The sequence below is a fragment of the Schistocerca americana genome, chromosome 11 (assembly GCF_021461395.2).
Source record: "Schistocerca americana isolate TAMUIC-IGC-003095 chromosome 11, iqSchAmer2.1, whole genome shotgun sequence".
Classification (NCBI taxonomy): domain Eukaryota; kingdom Metazoa; phylum Arthropoda; class Insecta; order Orthoptera; family Acrididae; genus Schistocerca; species Schistocerca americana.
Window position 1 is genome coordinate 139,059,222 of NC_060129.1, and position 18,941 is coordinate 139,078,162.

General features: G+C 46.0%; 1 protein-coding gene across 1 annotated transcript in view; it reads right to left on the reverse strand.

The window, feature by feature from the left end:
• The window catches only part of LOC124553392 (proteoglycan 4-like), a 256,733-nt gene that overhangs the window by 36,681 nt on the left and 201,111 nt on the right, over positions 1–18,941 (reverse strand). The window contains exons 7-8 of the mRNA XM_047127261.1: positions 10,144–10,356; positions 5,073–5,693 (exon numbers count right to left, since the gene is read on the reverse strand). Of these exons, the coding sequence (XP_046983217.1) occupies positions 5,073–5,693; positions 10,144–10,356 (834 nt within the window). The remainder of the gene's footprint in view (positions 1–5,072; positions 5,694–10,143; positions 10,357–18,941) is intronic.

Below are 18,941 nucleotides of genomic sequence, written 5' to 3' on the forward strand. Positions count from 1 at the left end.
GGATTGAGTGGTATTCCTTATCACTTCGACATTTATCGAAGCACATGCTCTGACAATTCTCTGTCGTATATCGTGCAAATAGTAAATATTCGCCTAATACGGCGTATCCATCTAACGTGCTATTGACATGCAAACACCATGCGACGGTTCCGCAGTACAACACTAATATTACCGGTAAGACTAGTATCGTCGAATGAAGCGAATGTGAATGATGTATTCATTCGAAGAACAAGTAGGTACGCTTCTCGTTTACGGAGAATGCCAACGAAATTCAGGCAGAGCTAGAGACTTATACGCTGAAAGATATCACCAACTTACTCACCCTATACGTCGTACATTTAAATATGTGTGTGATGAATTGAGAACAAGTGGATCTTTAACGCTTCGGAAACATATCTGGCAAAGAAAAGTTACCAACTAGGAAACGGAAATTGGTACTCTTTCCACTGCGGTTCGAGATCCTTGTGTTAGTTCGCGTCAAATTGCAAGGGAATCTGGCATGAGCCATTATTGTCCGTGTTCTGCATCGCCATAAATATCATCCTTACCACATCAGTCTCCACCAAGAATTAACTGCTACGGATTGTATGCGTCGCATTGAATTCTGACGATGTGCTCAACTTCAGATTGAGAGGGATGACACATTCGTTAATTTGATTTTATTTGCTGACGAGGCTACATTCACAAACCATGGAAATGTTAATGTGCGTAACATGCATTATTGGGCAACTGAAAATCCATGTTAGATGCGGCAAGTTGCACACCAAAAACCGTGGTCGGTGAATGTATCGTGTGGGATTCTGGAGGACAGAATTAGACGCCCCTATTTCATCGTGTGGTGTCAACACGATGGGTGTCCAGTACATTTTTCGCTGGTGACCAGAAACGAGTTTGTAGGACAATTGCCAAATCGTTGGATTGGACGCGGAGGAGATGTGTCGAGGCCTGCTCGTTCGCCAGACTTGACGCCTCTGGATTTTTTCTTGTGGGGATTCGTAAAAGACATTGTTTATAAAAACGTTCCAACTACACCTGAAGATATGCCAGAGAGAATTTTCAGAGCATGGGCTTCGATAAGTGCCGATGTGAAAAGGAATACCACTCAATCCATGATAAGAAGAATGCAGCACTGCATTGGTACCAATGGTGATCACTTCTAACACCTTATGTAAATGGACGTTCATGCCAAGTTTGTTACCTTCGTTGACCTTCAAAGACCTCACAGAACCTTGGATTCGTCTCGATAGCCGTTATCAGAAAATAAGTACCAAACTACAGCATCCCATTTAAAAAAACAAAGTTCATTTTCATATCTCTGACGCGATCCCACCTAGCAACAAAAAACGTCATATTACGGCTCCCCTTGTGCCATGCAACATTTGTCCCACAAACCGAACGCTTTAGTCGATCTTAACGATCGACATTACATACAGAAGGACATCATTAAAATGACGAACGTTGTAAATATCACTCTCTAACTTTACTTGTTTGAAAGATATAGTAAATTTAAATTATCAGTATTTCCAGTTGAGCGTCAGATCATCATTTTCTCCACACAAGAGACACTGACCGATGACAGTATGACACCTTATTGAATCATTAGGTAACAGAATATTTGTTGTAAGGTTTCGTGCATAATAGTTACTTCTGTTCTTTATTTATTTGCCAGAAAGCACATTGGTGCAAGGCTACTGGCCGTGACATTCAAAGTTAAGAAGGAAATTGTATTGGTTTTGTGTAAAAGAACTGAACGTTTATTATGTAATGGATATTATTGTTACTTTATCTAGAACGTGAAAGTGTTCAAGCTTTGATTATTTAAATATGTTAAAATGTAGAATAAGCTGTAGCCAATCAGACGGACGGCTTCAGGAAAGGGAACTGGACTAGTCAGTTGAGAGAAGAGGTTCGTCGCACAGGAAACGCGGCCGGGAACGGGCAGAGGGACAGTGCTGGTGGAGACGCGAAAGCCGACAGTTCGGCTGGAGACACCAAAGTGGACGGTTCCCGTTGAGACGCGACACCGGGCAGTTAGGATGTGAAACGACTTAGAAAATTTCGCGTTGTGTGGTATCACGGGGCTAAGTCTCTGAGCGGTGAGCAGCCGCGCGCTTGGTGTAATATCTAACTTTTCGCGTAGATTGCGAATGATGGAACTGTGTCAAATGGAAATGCGATCGAGTTTGGTTCAAATTGGTTCAAATGCCTCTGAGCACTATGCGACTTAACGTCTGAGGTCATCAGTCGCCTAGAACTGAGAACTAATTAAACCTAACTAACCTAAGGACATCACACACATCCATGCCCGAGGCAGGATTCGAACCTGCGACCGTTGCGGTCGCTCGGTTCCAGACTGTAGCGCCCAGAACCGCACGGCCGCTCCGGCCGGCGCTCGAGTTTAACAGTAGCTCTAAATACGAGCACTTTTGCTTTCTCAATGAACAATATTCTAACCAGATCGTAACTGTGTGGCCTTCATCATTTATTTGTCATTAATTTACACTACTGGCCATTAAAACTGCTACACCACGAAGATGACGGGCTACAGACGCGAAATTTAACCGACAGGAAGAAGATGCTGTGATATGCAAATGATTAGCTTTTCAGAGCATTCACACAATGTTGGCTCCGGTGGCGACACCTACATCGTGGTGACATGAGGAAAGTGTCCAACCGATTTATCATACATAAACAGCAGTTGACCGGCGTTGCCTGGTGAAACGTTGTTGTGATGCCTCGTGTGAGGAGGAGAAATGCGTACCATCACGTTTCCGACTTTGATAAAGGTCCTATTGTATCCTATCGCGATTGCGGTTTGTCGTATCGCGACATTGCTGCTCGCGTTGGTCGAGATCAATGACTGTTAGCAGAATATGGAATCGGTGGGTTCAGGAGGGTAACACGGAACGCCGTGCTGGATCCCAACGGCCTCGTATCACTAGCAGTCGAGATGACAGGCATCTTATCCGCACGGCTGTAACGGATCGTGCAGCCACGTCTCGATCCTGAGCCAACAGATGGGGACGTTTGCAAGACAACAACCATCTGCACGAACAGTTCGACGACGTTTGCAGCAGCATGGACTATCAGCTCGGAGACCACGGCTGCAGTTACCCTTGACGCTGCATCACAGACAGGAGCGCCTGCGATGGTGTACTCGACGACGAAACTGGGTGCACGAGTGGCAAAACGTCCTTTTTTCAGATGAATTCAGGTTCTGTTTACAGCATCATGAAGGTCGCATCCGTGTTTGGCGACATTGCGGTGAACGCACATTGGAAGCGTGTATTCGTCATCGCCATACTGGCGTTCACCCGGCGTGATGGTATGGGGTGCCACTGGTTACACGTCTCGGCCACCTCTTGTTCGCATTGACGGCACTTTGAACAGTGGACGTTACATTTCAGATGTGTTACGACCCGTGGTTCTACCCTTCATTCAATCCCTGCAAAACCCTACATTTCAGCAGGATAATGCACGACCGCATATTTCATGTCCTGTACGCTCGTTTCTGGATACAGAAAAAGTTTCACTTCTGCCCTGGCCAGCACATTTGCCAGATTTCTCACCAACTGAAAACGTCTGGTGAATGGTGGCCGAGCAACCGGCTCGTCACAATACGCCAGTCACTACTCTTGATGTACTGTGGTATCGTGTTGAAGCTGCATGGGCAGCTGTACCTGTACACGCCATCCAAGCTCTGTTTGACTCAGTGCCCAGGCGCATCAAGGGCTTTGTTACGGCCAGAGGCGGTTGTTCTGGGTACTTATTTCTCAGGACCTATGCACCCAAATTGCGAGAAAATGTAATCACATGTCAGTTCTAGGATAATATATTTGTCCAATGAACACACGTTTATCATCTGCATTTCTTCTTGGTGTAGCAATTTTAATGGCCAGTAGTGTAGTTCCCGATAGTATTATTACTGTTATTATGTGCTACGTTAACTTTATATTTCGCAAACTTGTCATCAGGCACACAATTTAACTAAAGGGTCACAAGTGTCTAGTTTAGGGCGTGTAATGCGCCACTTGCAGTTCAACCCCTATACGAGTTTGAGCCAAGACATTTCGACGAAGAGGAACCGTAAGTGAGCCCGAACATCTTTGGGATGTTAGCTCGCAATTGGTATCCCACCAGGTCCAGTGACCCATTCCGTTGAGAGCGATTTGAGTTTCTTTTCCATCCATCAGACTTGTCATTTCGCAGCTCGTTACGTCTCTCTCGATTATCTGTTAAAGTGCGCGCCATTTATGACGGCGGCCGAGTTTAGGTTCGTTCTGCGCATCTGACGTCACAAAACACAGTCAGCCAATCAACAGAGAACGACGTTGCCAGAGCTCGACTGCAGTACAGAGCACGGACGAGTGTCTTCAGTTTTAGAAACGTTCAGTCATTAATAAAGGAATTGGACAAAAGCAATGTCTTGATAGCAGACTTTCTTTTATAGAAAGTTTGGAAAAAGCATACTTTATACCAATTGCTTCATATCCTATTAATTAATTAAACCAAACAAGCAATAAAATGTAGACTGGCAATGGCAAGGAAAGCGTTTCTGAAGAAGAGAAATTTGTTAACAACGAATATAGATTTAAGTGTCAGGAAGTCGTTTCTGAAAGTATTTGTATGAGTGTAGCCAAGTATGGAAGTGAAACATGGAGAATAAATAGTCTGGACAAGAAGAGAATAGAAGCTTTCGAAATGTGGTGCTACAGAAGAATGTTGAAGATTAGGTGGGTAGAACATTTAACTTATGAGGAGGTATTGAATAGGATTCGGGAGAAGAGAAGTTTGTGGCACAACTTGACTAGAAGAAGCGATCGATTGGTAGGACATGTCCTGAGGCATCAAGAGATCATAAATTTAGCATTGGTGGGCAGCGTGGAGGGTAAAAATCGTAGATGGAGACCAAGAGATGAATACACTAAGCATATTGAGAAGGATGTAGGTTGCAGTAGGTACTGGGAGATGAAGGAGCTTGCACAGGATAGATTAGCATGGAGCTGCATCAAACCAGTCTCAGGACTGAAGACCACAACAGCAACATAGGGCTGTTATCGTGCAGAGCATACCTGGGTACGGCAGGCGCCTCAGCGGTGGGGTCTACTTCGTCGACTGGTGCAGGTGGCGGCTCAGGCGTGGTCGTGGTCGTCGTGGTGGTGGTGGTGGTGCTGGGCTCTGTGGTCGGGGCGGCCGTGATGGGGGTGGTCGAGTGCTGCCGGCGTATGTGCGGTCCGCGCCCCCTCGTGGGCCTGGTCGACGCCTCCTCCGGCTCGGGCTCTGCCGTGGTCGTGGTCGTGCTGGTCGTGGTGGTGGTCGACGAGTGCCCCCTGGGTCGGTAGCGCCCGTGGGTCTGGGGCGCCGCGGCCGGCTCGCCGTTCTCTTCGGGGGTCACCCCCAGGAAGCGCACGGGCCCGGCGGGCAGCCGCTGTGGGAAGCTGGGGGCGGACTCCTCGCCCCCCGCGGGCGCTGCACCGCCCCCACCGTGGTGCGTGCGGAACGAGGAGCTGTCGACGAGCTCGAGGCTGGGGCGGCGGACGGCGGGCGACTGCTGGGGGGCGGAGGTGCGCGCCGGGAAGCGCGTGGAGGCGGGCAGTCGCTCCTCGGGCACCGGCTCGCCCTCTGGGGGCGGCGCGGGGGCGGCGGCGGCGTCTGAGTCCGCCTCCGGGCGGCCCAGCGTGCGGCCGCGGAACCTGCGCACAGTGCAAAGAAAGTAAGCGTTTGACGTCCCGTCGACATAGAGGTCATAGGAGCACGAGCTCGGAATGTCTCAAGGACGAGGAAGCAAATCGGTCGTGATCTTTTCAGTGGAACCGTCCTTGTGTTTATTTACTATTAAAATCAGTCTTGATCACGATTTGTGTATCAAGGTGACCGGTTTCGACCACTACGGTGGTCATCTTCAGACCTACAAGTTGTATACAAAGCTTTTAAGTAGAGGGCTGCATACATTGAAAAAAGCACATAAAGTTATAAAGCTATAGAACGATGAATTACCATTGTTCCTGTATCATTTCCAATAAAACGCAGTCTTTGGTTAGCCTTCCCCACAACATTTTCTGTGTGTTGCTTCCAATTTGAGTTGTTCGTAATAGTAATACGTAGGTATTTAGTTGAATTTACGACTTTCAGATTTGACTGATTTATCGTGTAACCGAAGTTTAACGAGTTCCTTTTAGCACTCATGTGGATGACCTTACACTTTCCGTCATTTAAGGTCAACTGCCACTTTTCGCACCATTCAGATATCTTTTCTAAATCGTTTTGCAGTTTGTTTGGACCTTCTGACGACTTTATGAGTCGATAAACGACAGCGTCATCTGCAAACAAACGAAGACGGCTGCTCAGATTGTCTGCAAAATCGGTTATATAGATAGGAACAGCAAAGGGCCTATAAGACTACCTTCGGGAACGCCAGAAATCACTTCCGTTTTACTCGATGACTCTCCGTCAATTACAACGAACTGTGACCTCTCTGACAGGAAATCACAGATCCAGTCACATAACTGAGACGATATTCCATAAGCACGCAATTTCACTACGAGCCGCTTGTGTGGTACAGTGTGAAAAGCCTTCCGGAAATCCAGAAATACGGAATAGATCTGAAATCCCTTGTCAATAGCACTCAGCACTGCATGTGAATAAAGAGCTAGTTGTGTTTCACAAAAACGATGTTTTCTAAACCCATGTTGACTATGTGTCAATGGACAGTTATCTTCGAGGTAGTTCATAATGTTCGAACACAATATATGTTCCAAAATCTTGCTGCATATCGACGTTAAGGATATGGGCCTGTAATTTAGTGGATTACTCCTACTACCTTTCTTGAATACTGGTGCGACCTGTTCAACTTTCCAGTCTTTGGGCACGGATCTTTCGTCGAGCGAACGATTGTATAGTGCATCAGCATACTGCGAAAGGAACCTAATTCGTATACAGTCTGAACCAGAAAACTTTCTTTTATTAAGTGATCTAAGTTGCGTCACAACTCCGAGGATATTTACTTCTACGTTACTCTTGTCGGCAGCTGTTCTCTATTCGAGTTCTGGAATATTTAATTCGTATTCTTATGTGAACGGCACGACGAAAAAACGGGCGCCGATATTTTTTCGTGCAGGCTCTGATTTTCTTTACTGTATTATGACGATCGTTTCTCCTTAGGTAGACAGACGTCAACGAAATATTTTCGCATTCGGTGGAGAAAGTTGGTGATTGAAATTTCGTGAGAAGATTCCGCCGCAACGAGAAACGCCTTTGTTTTAATGACATCCACTCCAAATGAGGTATCATGTCCGTGATACGCTCTCTCCTATTTCTCGATAATACGAAACGTGCTGCTCTTCTTCGGACTTTGTCCGTATACTAAGTAAATCCTATATTTACGATCCTACAGCGCAAAGCAGTATTCAAAATGAGGACGGACAAGCACAATTTTGGCAGTCTCTGTACTTAGATCTGTTGCATCTTCTATGTGCTCGGCATCATAAAACAATCTTCGGTTCGCCTTCCCTTTAACATTTCCTATGTGATGTTTCCAATTTAGTTTGGTCGTAATTGTAATTCATAGTTATTTAGTTGAATTTACGGCCTTTAGAGTTTATTGATTTATCGTGTAACTGAAATTTAGCGAATTCCATTTAGCACATTTGTATGGCCTCACATTTTCCATTATTTCGGATGAATTCCCGATTTTCGCACCGTATCCACGTCTTTCCTAAATAGTTTTGCAGTTGAGTTTGATGTTCTGATGGCTTTACTAGACGATAAATGACAGCATCTTCTGCAAACAACCTAAGACGGCTGCTCAAATTGTCCTCTAAATTGATAAGCAAGAGCAGAGGGCCTATCACACCGTCTTGGGGAACGCCAGGAATCACTTCTCTTTTACTCAGGGACTTCCCGTCAGTTACCACGATCTGTGATTTCTCTGACAGGAAATCATGAATTCAGTCGTATCTCAGACACTATTCCATAAGCACGAATTTCACTACAAGTCGCTTACGGTGTCTGAAGCGCCAAAGAAACTGGTATAGGTATGCCCAATACAGATATATGTAAACAGGCAGAATACGGCGCTGCGGTCGGCAACGCCTATATCAGACAACAAGTGACTGGCACAGTTATTAGATCGGTTACTGCTGCTACACTGGCAGGCTACCAAGATTTAAGTGAGTTTGAACGTGGTGCCATAGTCGGCGCACGAGCGATGGGATACAGCATCTCCGAGGTAGCGAGGAAGTGGGGATTTTCCTGTGCGATTATTTCACGAGTGTACCGTGAATATCAGGAATCCGGTAAAACATGAAATCTCCGACATCGCTGCGGCCGGAAAAAGATCTAGCTCGAGAGGGACCAACAACGTCTGAAGATAATCGTTCAACGTGACAGAAGTGCAACCCCTCAGGAAATTGCTGCAGATTTCAATGCTGGGCCATCAACAAGTGTCAGCGTGCGAATCATTCAAAGAAACATAATCGATATGAAACTTCCTGGCAGATTAAAACTGTGTGCCCGACCGAGACTCGAACTCTGGACCTTTGCCTTTCGCGGGCAAGTGCTCTACCAACTGAGCTACCGAAGCAAGACTTACGGCCGGCACCCACAGCTTTACTTCTGCCAGTACCTCGTCTCCTACCTTCCAAACTTTACAGAAGCTCTCCTGCGAACCAAGCAGAACTAGCACTCCTGAAAGAAAGGATATTGTGGAGACATGGCTTAGCCACAGCCTGAGGGATGTTAATCCGCCAGGAAGTTTTATATCAGCGCACACTCCGCTGCAGAGTGAAAATCTCATTCTGGAAACATCCCCCAGGCTGTGGCTAAGCCATGTCTCCGCAATATCCTTTCTTTCAGGAGTGCTAGTTCTGCTTGGTTCGCAGGAGAGCTTCTGTAAAGTTTGGAAGGTAGGAGACGAGGTACTGGCAGAAGTAAAGCTGTGGGTACCGGGCGTGAGTCGTGCTTCGGTAGCTCAGTTGGTAGAGCACTTGCCCGCGAAAGGCAAAGGTCCCGAGTTCGAGTCTCGGTCGGGCACACAGTTTTAATCTGCCAGGAAGTTTCATATCAGCGCACACTCCGCTGCAGAGTGAAAATCTCATTCTATAATCGATATGGGCTTTCGGAGCCGAAGATACACTCGTGTACCCTTGATGACTGCACGACGCAAAGCTTTATTCCTCACCTGGGCTTGTCAGCACCGACATTGGATCGTTGATGACTGGAAACATGTTGTCTGGTCGGACGAGCCTCGTTTGAAATTGTTTCGAGTGGGAGGACATGTACGGGTATAGAGACAGCCTCGTGAATTCATGGATTGTGCATGTCAGCAGTGGTCTGTTGGAGCTAGTGGAGGCTCTGTAATGGTGGGGGGCGTGCAGCTGGAGTACTATGGATCCTCTGATACGTCCAGATACGATTCTGACAGGTGAGACGTACGTAAGCATTCTGTGTGATCACATGCATCCATTCATGTCCATTGTGTATTCCGACGGACTTGGGAAATTCCCGTAGGACAGTACGACACCCCACACGTCCAGAATTGCTACAGAATGGCTCCAGGAATACTCTTCTGAGTTTGAACACTTCCGTTGACCACCAAAGTCTCCAGGCATGAACATTATTGAGCATAACTGGGATGCCTTGCAACTTGCCGCTCAGAAGAGATCCCCACCACGTCGTACTCTTTCGGATTTATGGACAGGCCTGCAGGATTCATGGTGTCAGTTCCCTCCAGCACTACTTCAGACATTTGTCGAGCCCATGCCAGATCGTGTTGCAGGCACTTCTCCATGCTCGCGGGGACCCTGCTTGATATTAGGCAGGTACACCAGTTTCTTTGACTCTTCAGTGTAGAAACACAGAATCAATTTTAAGTCCTTTGTCGATAGCACTCAACACTTCGCGTTATTAAACAGTTAGCTGTGTTTCACAAGAACGATATTTTCTAAAGTCGTGTTGACTGAGTCAATAGACCGTTCTATTCGAGGCACCTCATTGAACACAAAATAGTTCCACAATCCTGTTGCATACTGACCTTAATGATATGGCCTGTAATTTAGTGGATTACTCGTACGGAGTTTTTTATTTGCGTTTGCTGTGTAGTGGCCATTTAGCGACCCTGCCAGAAGAGGAATCTGCAGTACATACCTCCTGGGTGGCGGAAGGACTTCGTTGGCCTCCGGTGCGTTGCCGTTGTTGTTGTTGCTGCTGCTGGGGGCCTTGTCCCTGGCGGCACCCCTGTCCAGAGAGGTGTAGCGCCGGCGCCCGGAGCTGGCCTTCACTGACAGGTCATCTGCAGACGAAGACTCCTCCTCTACTGGCGCCGACGACTGGCCACGGCTGCGGGTGCGGGTACGGGTCCTGTGTAAGGCAGGAACAGACCATGGCTTCAGTCGTCACCAATTCTCACCAGTTTCCTCCCACCTGTACCTGAGCGGGCGATGGGCTGACAAAGAGACAGAGACAGACAGAGAGAGAGAGAAAAAAGGAGAGAGAGAGAGAGAGAGAGACAGGGAGACCGGAGCGTGCAGAAAAGTAATGCCTCCGAATTTTTATTGTGTTCTCAATACCGGTTGAGTTATTACTTGTTCCTGTTACTTGGTCGGCTTTCCCACTTTGCTAGCGCCAGTTGCAACCATCTGCCTTTAGAAGAGATCCAAATTGTAGCGTGTCGTGTGTAAGGTAACTACACAGGTCAGCCAGCACATTTTGACCATAGATCTATAATCAACATAAAGCCGCCGAGGCGAGGAATGACTGCTAGTCAGACACACGCACAGCACATGTAACATCGCTGAATGTGCTGTACCTGTATAGGGTAGGGAGGCGCGCTGTCTATCAGAGTTTGAGCGCGGGTAGTGATGGCCCGGAGGCTCCACACGAGCATTTCGGATATTGCACGACTTGCTGTGGCCAGTCCCTTCAACACGTGGCGAAACCACGTGCAGACGTCATGGCGCTGGGTGACCACCCCTCATTACAGACGTCGGACGTCATAGGTTGGACAGACTGGTAAAACAGGACAGGCGGCGAACTGTGGCGGGACTAACGTTAGACTTTAATGCTGGGCAGAGACCTTTGGAGAAAAGAGAACCACTTGTATGAATATCAAGGGCTCAGATGGAAACCCAGTTCTAAGCAAAGAATGGAAAGCAGAAAGATGGAACGAGTATATAGAGGGACTATACAAGAGCGATGTTCTTGAGGACAATATTATGGAAATGGAAGAGGATGTAGATGAAGATGAAATAGGATAGAGCACTGAAAGACCTGAGTCGAAACAAGGCCCCAGGAGTAGTCGACATTTCATTAGAACTACTGACAGCCTTGGGAGAGCCAGTCCAGACAAAACTCTACCATCTGGTGAGCAAGATGTATGAGACAGGCGAAATACCCGCAGACTTCCAGAAGAATATAATATTTCCAATCCCAAAGAAAGCAGGTGTTGACAGATGTGGAAATGACCGAACTATCAGTTTAATAAGTCACGGCTGCAAAATACTAACGCGAATTCTGTACAGACGAATGGAAAAACTGATAGAAGCCTACCTAGGGGAAGATCAGTTTGGATTCCGTAGAAATATGGGAATACGTGAGGCAATACTGACCCTACAACTTATCTTAGAAACTAGATTAAGAAAACGCAAACCTACGTTTCTAGAATTTGTAGACTTGGAGCAAGCTTTCGACAATGTTGACTGGAATAATCTCTCTCAAATTCTGATGGTGGCAGGGGTAAAGTACAGGGAGCGAAAGGCTATTTACAATTTTTTCACACACCAGATGGGAGTCATAAGAGACGAGGGACATGAAAGGGAAGCAGTGGTTGGGAAGGGATGAGACAGGGTTGTAGCCTCTCTCCGATGTTATTCAATCTGTGTATTGAGCAAGCAGTAAAGGAAACAAAAGAAAAGTTCGGAGTAGGTATTAAAATCCATGGAGAATAAATAAAAACTTTGAGGTTCGCCGATGATATTTTAATTCTGTCAGAGACAGCAAAGGACTTGGAAGAGCAGTTGAACGGAATGGACAGTGTCTTGAAAGAAGGGTATAAGATGAACATCAACAAAAGCAAAACGAGGATAATGGAATGTAGTCGAATTAAGTCGGGTGATGCTGAGGGAATTAGATTAGGAAATGAGACACTTAAAGTAGTAAAGGAGTTTTGCTATTTGGGGAGCAAAATAACTGATGATGGTCGAAGTAGAGAAGATATAAAATGTAGACTGGCAATGGCAAGGAAAGCGTTTCTGAAGAAGAGAAATTTGTTAACAACGAGTATAGATTTAAGTGTCAGGAAATCGTTTGTGTGTAGTGTAGCCATGTATGGAAGTGAAACGGTACAAGTGTGTCTGAATACACAGTGCACCGAAGACACCTAACGATGGGCGTCAGCAGCTGGCGGCTGAGCATGTGCCAATGTTTACATCACCACATTGGCAACTACGAGTGAAATCGGCACGTGACAATCGCCACTGCACGTTGGGGCAATGGCAGAGCGTTGCACGGCCTGATGACTCCCGATACCTTCTTCATCAATACAGGGTGTAACAAAAAGAATCACCGAGCGCGGTGGCGCAGTGGCTAGCACACTGGACTCGGATTCGAGAGGACGACGGTTCAATCCCGCGTCCGGCCATCCTGATACAGGTTTTCCGTGATTTCACTAAATCGCTCCAGGCAAATGCCGGGATGGTTCCTTTGAAAGGGCACGGCCGACTTCCTTCCCCATCCTTCCCTAATCCAATGAGACCGATGACCTCGCTGTCTGGTCTCCTCCCCCAAACTATCCAATCCAAAAAGAATTATCAGATTTTGCACGTCTATATTTCTGAAACTAATAAACATATACAATGAATTTTGTTTTTTGATGAAAAAGTTTTTTTTCGTAACTTTTCATAGGTGTTCAATATGCTCCTATTGAGATCCACAGCATATGACAGTGCGGTACTCATAGTGTTCCCACACTACAGTGGACATAACTCGAGTTATAGCTTCCACAGCTGCTGTTAGGCGATGTCGCAGTTCATGAATTGTTGTTGGTAACGGAGGGACATAAAGTCTTTTATGAATCCCCACAAGAAATAATCACATAGTCAGGTCCGGTGACCTCAGAGTCCAATAATGTAAGGCTGCATCATATGGTCCAGTGCGACCGATAAATCGTTGAGTAATCTTTCAGTTTAAAAATTCCCACACTTCCAGATGCCAGTGTGGCGGTGCCCCATCCTGTTGGTAAATGAAGTCATTCGGATCAGCCTCCAACTGTGACGAAATAAATTTCTCAAGCATATTGTGATATGTGCCTCCGGTCACAGTGTTCTCTGCAAAGAAAAATGGGCCATACACCTTTTCCCGTGAAATTCTCTAAAAGTACTACCTGGCAAGGGCCCCAGTTTGATGAACACTACTCAAAAATCAATCGAACAAGAGCCATCTTCCGTGGATGTATTACATATCCTTAAGATTCTTCCTATGACTCCATCTTCCATCCGCTTTTCCTACTAACTTGTTTATTTGATCATTCCACATAGGTTCAAATGGCTCTGAGCACTACGGGACTTAACATCTGAGGTCATCAGTCCCGTAGAACTTAGAACTACTTAAACCTAACTAACCTAAGGACATCACACACATCCATGCCCGAGACAGGATTCGAACCTGCGACTGTAGCAGTCGCGCGGTTCCGGACTGTAGCGCCTAGAACCGCTCGGCCACAGCGGCCGGCTCATTCCGCATAGGGTCGCTGTGGATAGTTACCCCTGGATATTTTACGGTAGATATTGTTTCCAGCAGTTTGTCATCAATAGCGTAGTTGTACATCAGCGAAGTTCTTTCCTACATCTTTTCTATATCTTACATGTATTTGCGGTCGGGGTCACCTGGAAGAGCTAGCAACATTCATTAAACCTCTGCAGGTCATTCTGTAACTCGACACTGTCTTCTGGCATTGCTGCCTTTTTATAGACAACTGCAACGTCTGCTAACAGTCTTAAAGATTCTCCGGCAAGGTCCCGACAGTCACAGAGGGCGGGCCTATTAGTTATAGGGAGCTCCAACGTTAGGCGGGTTATGGAGCCCCTCAGGAAAATAGCGGGTAGGTCGGGGAAGAATGCCAGTGTGCACTCGGTGTGCTTGCCGGGGGGTCTCGTCCGTAATGTGGAGGAGGCCCTTCCGGCAGCTATTGAACGCACTGGGTGTGACCGGCTGCAGATAGTAGCACATGTCGGAACGAATGACGCCTGCCGCTTGGGTTCTGAGGCCATCCTTGGTTCCTTCCGGCGGCTGGCTGATTTGGTGAAGACAACCAGCATCGCACGCGGAGTGCAAGCTGAGCTTAATATCTGCAGCATAGTGCCCAGAGTCGATCGCGGTCCTCTGGTTTGGAGCCGTGTGGAGGGTCTAAACCAGAGGCTCAGACGACTCTGCGACTATAATGGTTGCAAATTCATCGACCTCCGTTATTGGGTGGAGAACTGTAGGGCCCCCCTAGACAGGTCAGGCGTGCACTACACACCGGAAGCAGCTACTAGGGTAGCAGAGTACGTGTGGCGTGCACACGGGGGTTTTTTAGGTTAGAGGGACCCCCCCTTGGGCGAAACGATAAAATACCTGACGGCTTACCAGAGAGGACATTATCATCGTTGATAAAGAACGTCCGTCCTCAGAGACCAAAAACAGGAAAAGTTAACGTAATATTGGTAAACTGCAGGAGTATCCAGGGCAAGGTTCCTGAATTAGTATCTCTTATTGAAGGAAATAGTGCACATATAGTATTAGGAACGGAAAGTTGGTTAAAACCGGAAGTGAACAGTAACGAAATCCTAGACACAGAATGGAATATATACCGCAAGGATAGGATAAACGCCAATGGTGGAGGAGTATTTATAGCAGTAAAGAATTCAATAATATCCAGTGAAGTTATTAGCGAATGCGAATGTGAAATAATCTGGGTTAAGTTAAGTATCAAAGGTGGGTCAGATATGATAGTCGGATGCTTCTATAGACCACCTGCATCAGCAACCGTAGTAGTTGAGCGCCTCAGAGAGAACCTGCAGAACGTCGTGAAGAAGTTTCGTGATCATACTATTGTAATAGGGGGAGACTTCAATCTACCAGGTATAGAATGGGATAGTCACACAATCAGAATTGGAGCCAGGGACAGAGACTCTTGTGACATTATCCTGACTACCTTGTCCGAGAATTACTTCGAGCAGATAGTTAGAGAACCAACTCGTGAAGCTAACGTTTTAGACCTCATAGCAACAAATAGACCGGAACTTTTCGACTCCGTGGATGTAGAAGAGGGTATCAGTGATCATAAGTCAGTGGTTGCATCAATGACTACAAGTGTAATAAGAAATGCCAAGAAAGGAAGGAAAATATATTTGCTTAACAAGAGTGATAGGGCACAAATCGCAGAATATCTGAGTGACCACCATCAAACGTTCATTTCTGAGGAAGAGGATGTGGAACAAAAATGGAAAAAATTCAGAAACATCGTCCAGTACGCCTTAGATAAGTTCGTACCGACTAAGGTCCAAAGCGAGGGGAAAGATCCACCGTGGTATAACAATCATGTACGAAAGGTACTACGGAAACAAAGAAAGCTTCATCATAGGTTTAAGAGTAGTCGAATCATAGCTGATAAGGAAAAGCTGAACGAAGCGAAAAAGAGCGTAAAGAGAGCAATGAGAGAAGCATTCAACGAATTCGAACATAAAACATTGGCAAACAATCTAAACAAGAACCCTAAAAAGTTTTGGTCATATGTAAAATCGGTAAGCGGATCTAAATCCCCTATTCAGTCACTCGTTGACCACGATGGCACCGAAACAGAGGACGACCGAAGAAAGGCAGAAATACTGAATTCAGTGTTCCGAAACTGTTTCACTGCGGAAAATAATAACACGGTCCCTGACTTCAGCCGTCGCACGGACGCCAAAATGGAAAATATTGAAATAAACGATATCGGAATTGAAAAACAACTGCTATCAATTAGTAGCGGAAAAGCATCCGGACCAGACGAGATACCCTTAAGATTCTACAGTGATTATGCTAAAGAACTTGCCCCCTTTCTATCAGCAATTTATCGTAGATCGCTGGAAGAACGTAAAGTACCTAGCGACTGGAAGAAAGCGCAGGTCGTTCCCATTTTCAAGAAGGGTCATAAATCAGATGCGAATAATTATAGGCCTATTTCGCTTACGTCAATCTGTTGTAGAATAATGGAACATGTTTTGTGTTCTCGTATTATGACGTTCTTAGATAATACAAATCTCCTTCATCATAACCAACATGGATTCCGCAAACAGAGATCATGTGAAACTCAGCTCGCCCTATTTGCCCAAGAAATTCACAGTGCCGTAGACACTGGCGAGCAGATTGATGCCGTATTCCTGGACTTCAGGAAGGCATTTGATACGGTTCCGCACTTACGTTTAGTGAAAAAAATACGAGCTTACGGAATATCGGACCAGGTTTGTGATTGGATTCAGGATTTCCTAGAAGAAAGAACACAACATGTCATTCTTAACGGTTCAAAATCTGCAGATGTAGAGGTAATTTCGGGAGTACCGCAGGGAAGCGTGATAGGACCTTTATTGTTTACAATATACATAAATGACTTAGTTGACAACATCGGTAGCTCCATGAGGCTATTTGCAGATGACACGGTTGTCTACAAGAAAGTAGCAACATCAGAAGACTCGTACGTACTCCAGGAGGACCTGCAGAGGATTAATGCATGGTGCGACAGCTGGCAGCTTTCCCTAAACGTAGATAAATGTAATATAATGCGCATACATAGGGGCAGAAATCCATTCCAGTACGATTATGCCATAGGTGGTAAATCATTGGAAGCGGTAACGACCGTAAAATACTTAGGAGTTACTATCCGGAGCGATCTGAAGTGGAATGATCACATAAAACAAATAGTGGGAAAAGCAGGCGCCAGGTTGAGATTCATAGGAAGAATTCTAAGAAAATGTGACTCATCGACGAAAGAAGTAGCTTACAAAACGCTTGTTCGTCCGATTCTTGAGTATTGCTCATCAGTATGGGACCCTTACCAGGTTGGATTAATAGAAGAGATAGACATGATCCAGCGAAAAGCAGCGCGATTCGTCATGGGGACATTTAGTCAGCGCGAGAGCGTTACGGAGATGCTGAACAAGCTCCAGTGGCGGGCACTTCAAGAAAGGCGTTACGCAATACGGAGAGGTTTATTATCGAAATTACGAGAGAGCACATTCTGGGAAGAGATGGGCAACATATTACTACCGCCCACATATATCTCGCGTAATGATCACAACGAAAAGATCCGAGAAATTAGAGCAAATACGGAGACTTACAAGCAGTCGTTCTTCCCACGCACAATTCGTGAATGGAACAGGGAAGGGGGGATCAGATAGTGGTACAATAAGTACCCTCCGCCACACACCGTAAGGTGGCTCGCGGAGTATAGATGTAGATGTAGATGTAAAGAGCTCCCGACGGTTTCTGCTAGATATTTATACGCATTCTAAACAGTAACAGTCCTACCACACTGCCTTGGCGTACTCCGGGAATTAGCTTTCACATCTGCCGATTGTTTTCCCTTAACAGTAGCATACTGAGTACTTTCTGCAAGAAAGTCCCGAATCGAATCACAGATCTGGTCCGATATTCGATAAGCTCGTATTTTTTTTTTTTTTACTAAACTGCGGTATCAAATGCCTTCCTGAAAGTCAAGGAATACCTCATCAACATGAGCACCGTTGTCTACAGCACTGTGGATCTCATGTAGCAACAGAGCTAGCTGAGTTTCGAAAGATCCATGTTGATTCTAATAGAGGAGATTCGCGCTCTCTCAAAAACGGCATAATAAATGACCATAAAACATGTTCCCCGGAATTCTCGAGCAGATAGACCTCAACTATACAGGCAGAGGTCGACAATTTTGTGCATCTGTCCTGCGGCCCTTCTCGAAAATGGAAATGACCTGCGCTCTTTTTCCAGTCAGTACCTGAGTTGCTCCAGCGACGTACGACAAACTTCTGCTAGTAGGGGAGCAAGTTCTTTGACATAGTCTTTGTAGAATGTTACTAGAATCTCATCTCGTTCTGATGCCTTTCCAAAACCAAGCGATTGTAGTTGCTTTATTCCGCAATCGGTGATCACAGTATGTGCCATTTCGACGTTGATTGAAAGAAGGGACCGTATTACGATCCTCCGGTGTGAAACAATCGAGGAAGACCGAATTCACGATTTCGGCCTTCTCCCTGGTACCTTCCGCATTGGTGCCTGCATCGTCCATGAGGGAATAGATGATATGGAGCCGCTTAGTGATTTTACATTACAGCAAAACCTCCTAGACTTTTAGTCACAGCCGCGCGGTATTAGCCGAGCGGTGTTAGGCGCTGCAGTCACGGACTGGGCGGCTGGTCCCGGCGGATGTTCGAGTCCTCCCTCGGGCATGGGTGTGTGTGTTTGTCCTTAGTAGGCTAAGCAGTGTGTGAGCTTAAGGGACTGATCACCTTAGCAGATAAGTCCCGTAAGATTTCACACATATTTGAACATTTTTTAAATATAAAGAACAGTTTAATAAAAGTGTTGTTGTTATAAACTGTGAATGTTGTTTACATGTCCCGGCCCTCCCGCTCAACAGCAATTGGCTGATAAGGGTGAATTGACCGCCACAGAAATAACACCACTTTGTCTGAATGACGTCAAATTGCAACAGAATACAGGGTGATTCAAAAAGAATACCACAACTTTAGGAATTTAAAACTCTGCAACGACAAAAGGCAGAGCTAAGCACCATCTGTCGGCGAATTAAGGGAGCTATAAAGTTTCATTTAGTTGTACATTTGTTCGCTTGAGGCGCTGCTGACTAGGCGTCAGCGTCAGTTGATGCTAAGATGGCGACCGCTCAACAGAAAGCTTTTTGTGTTATTGAGTACGGC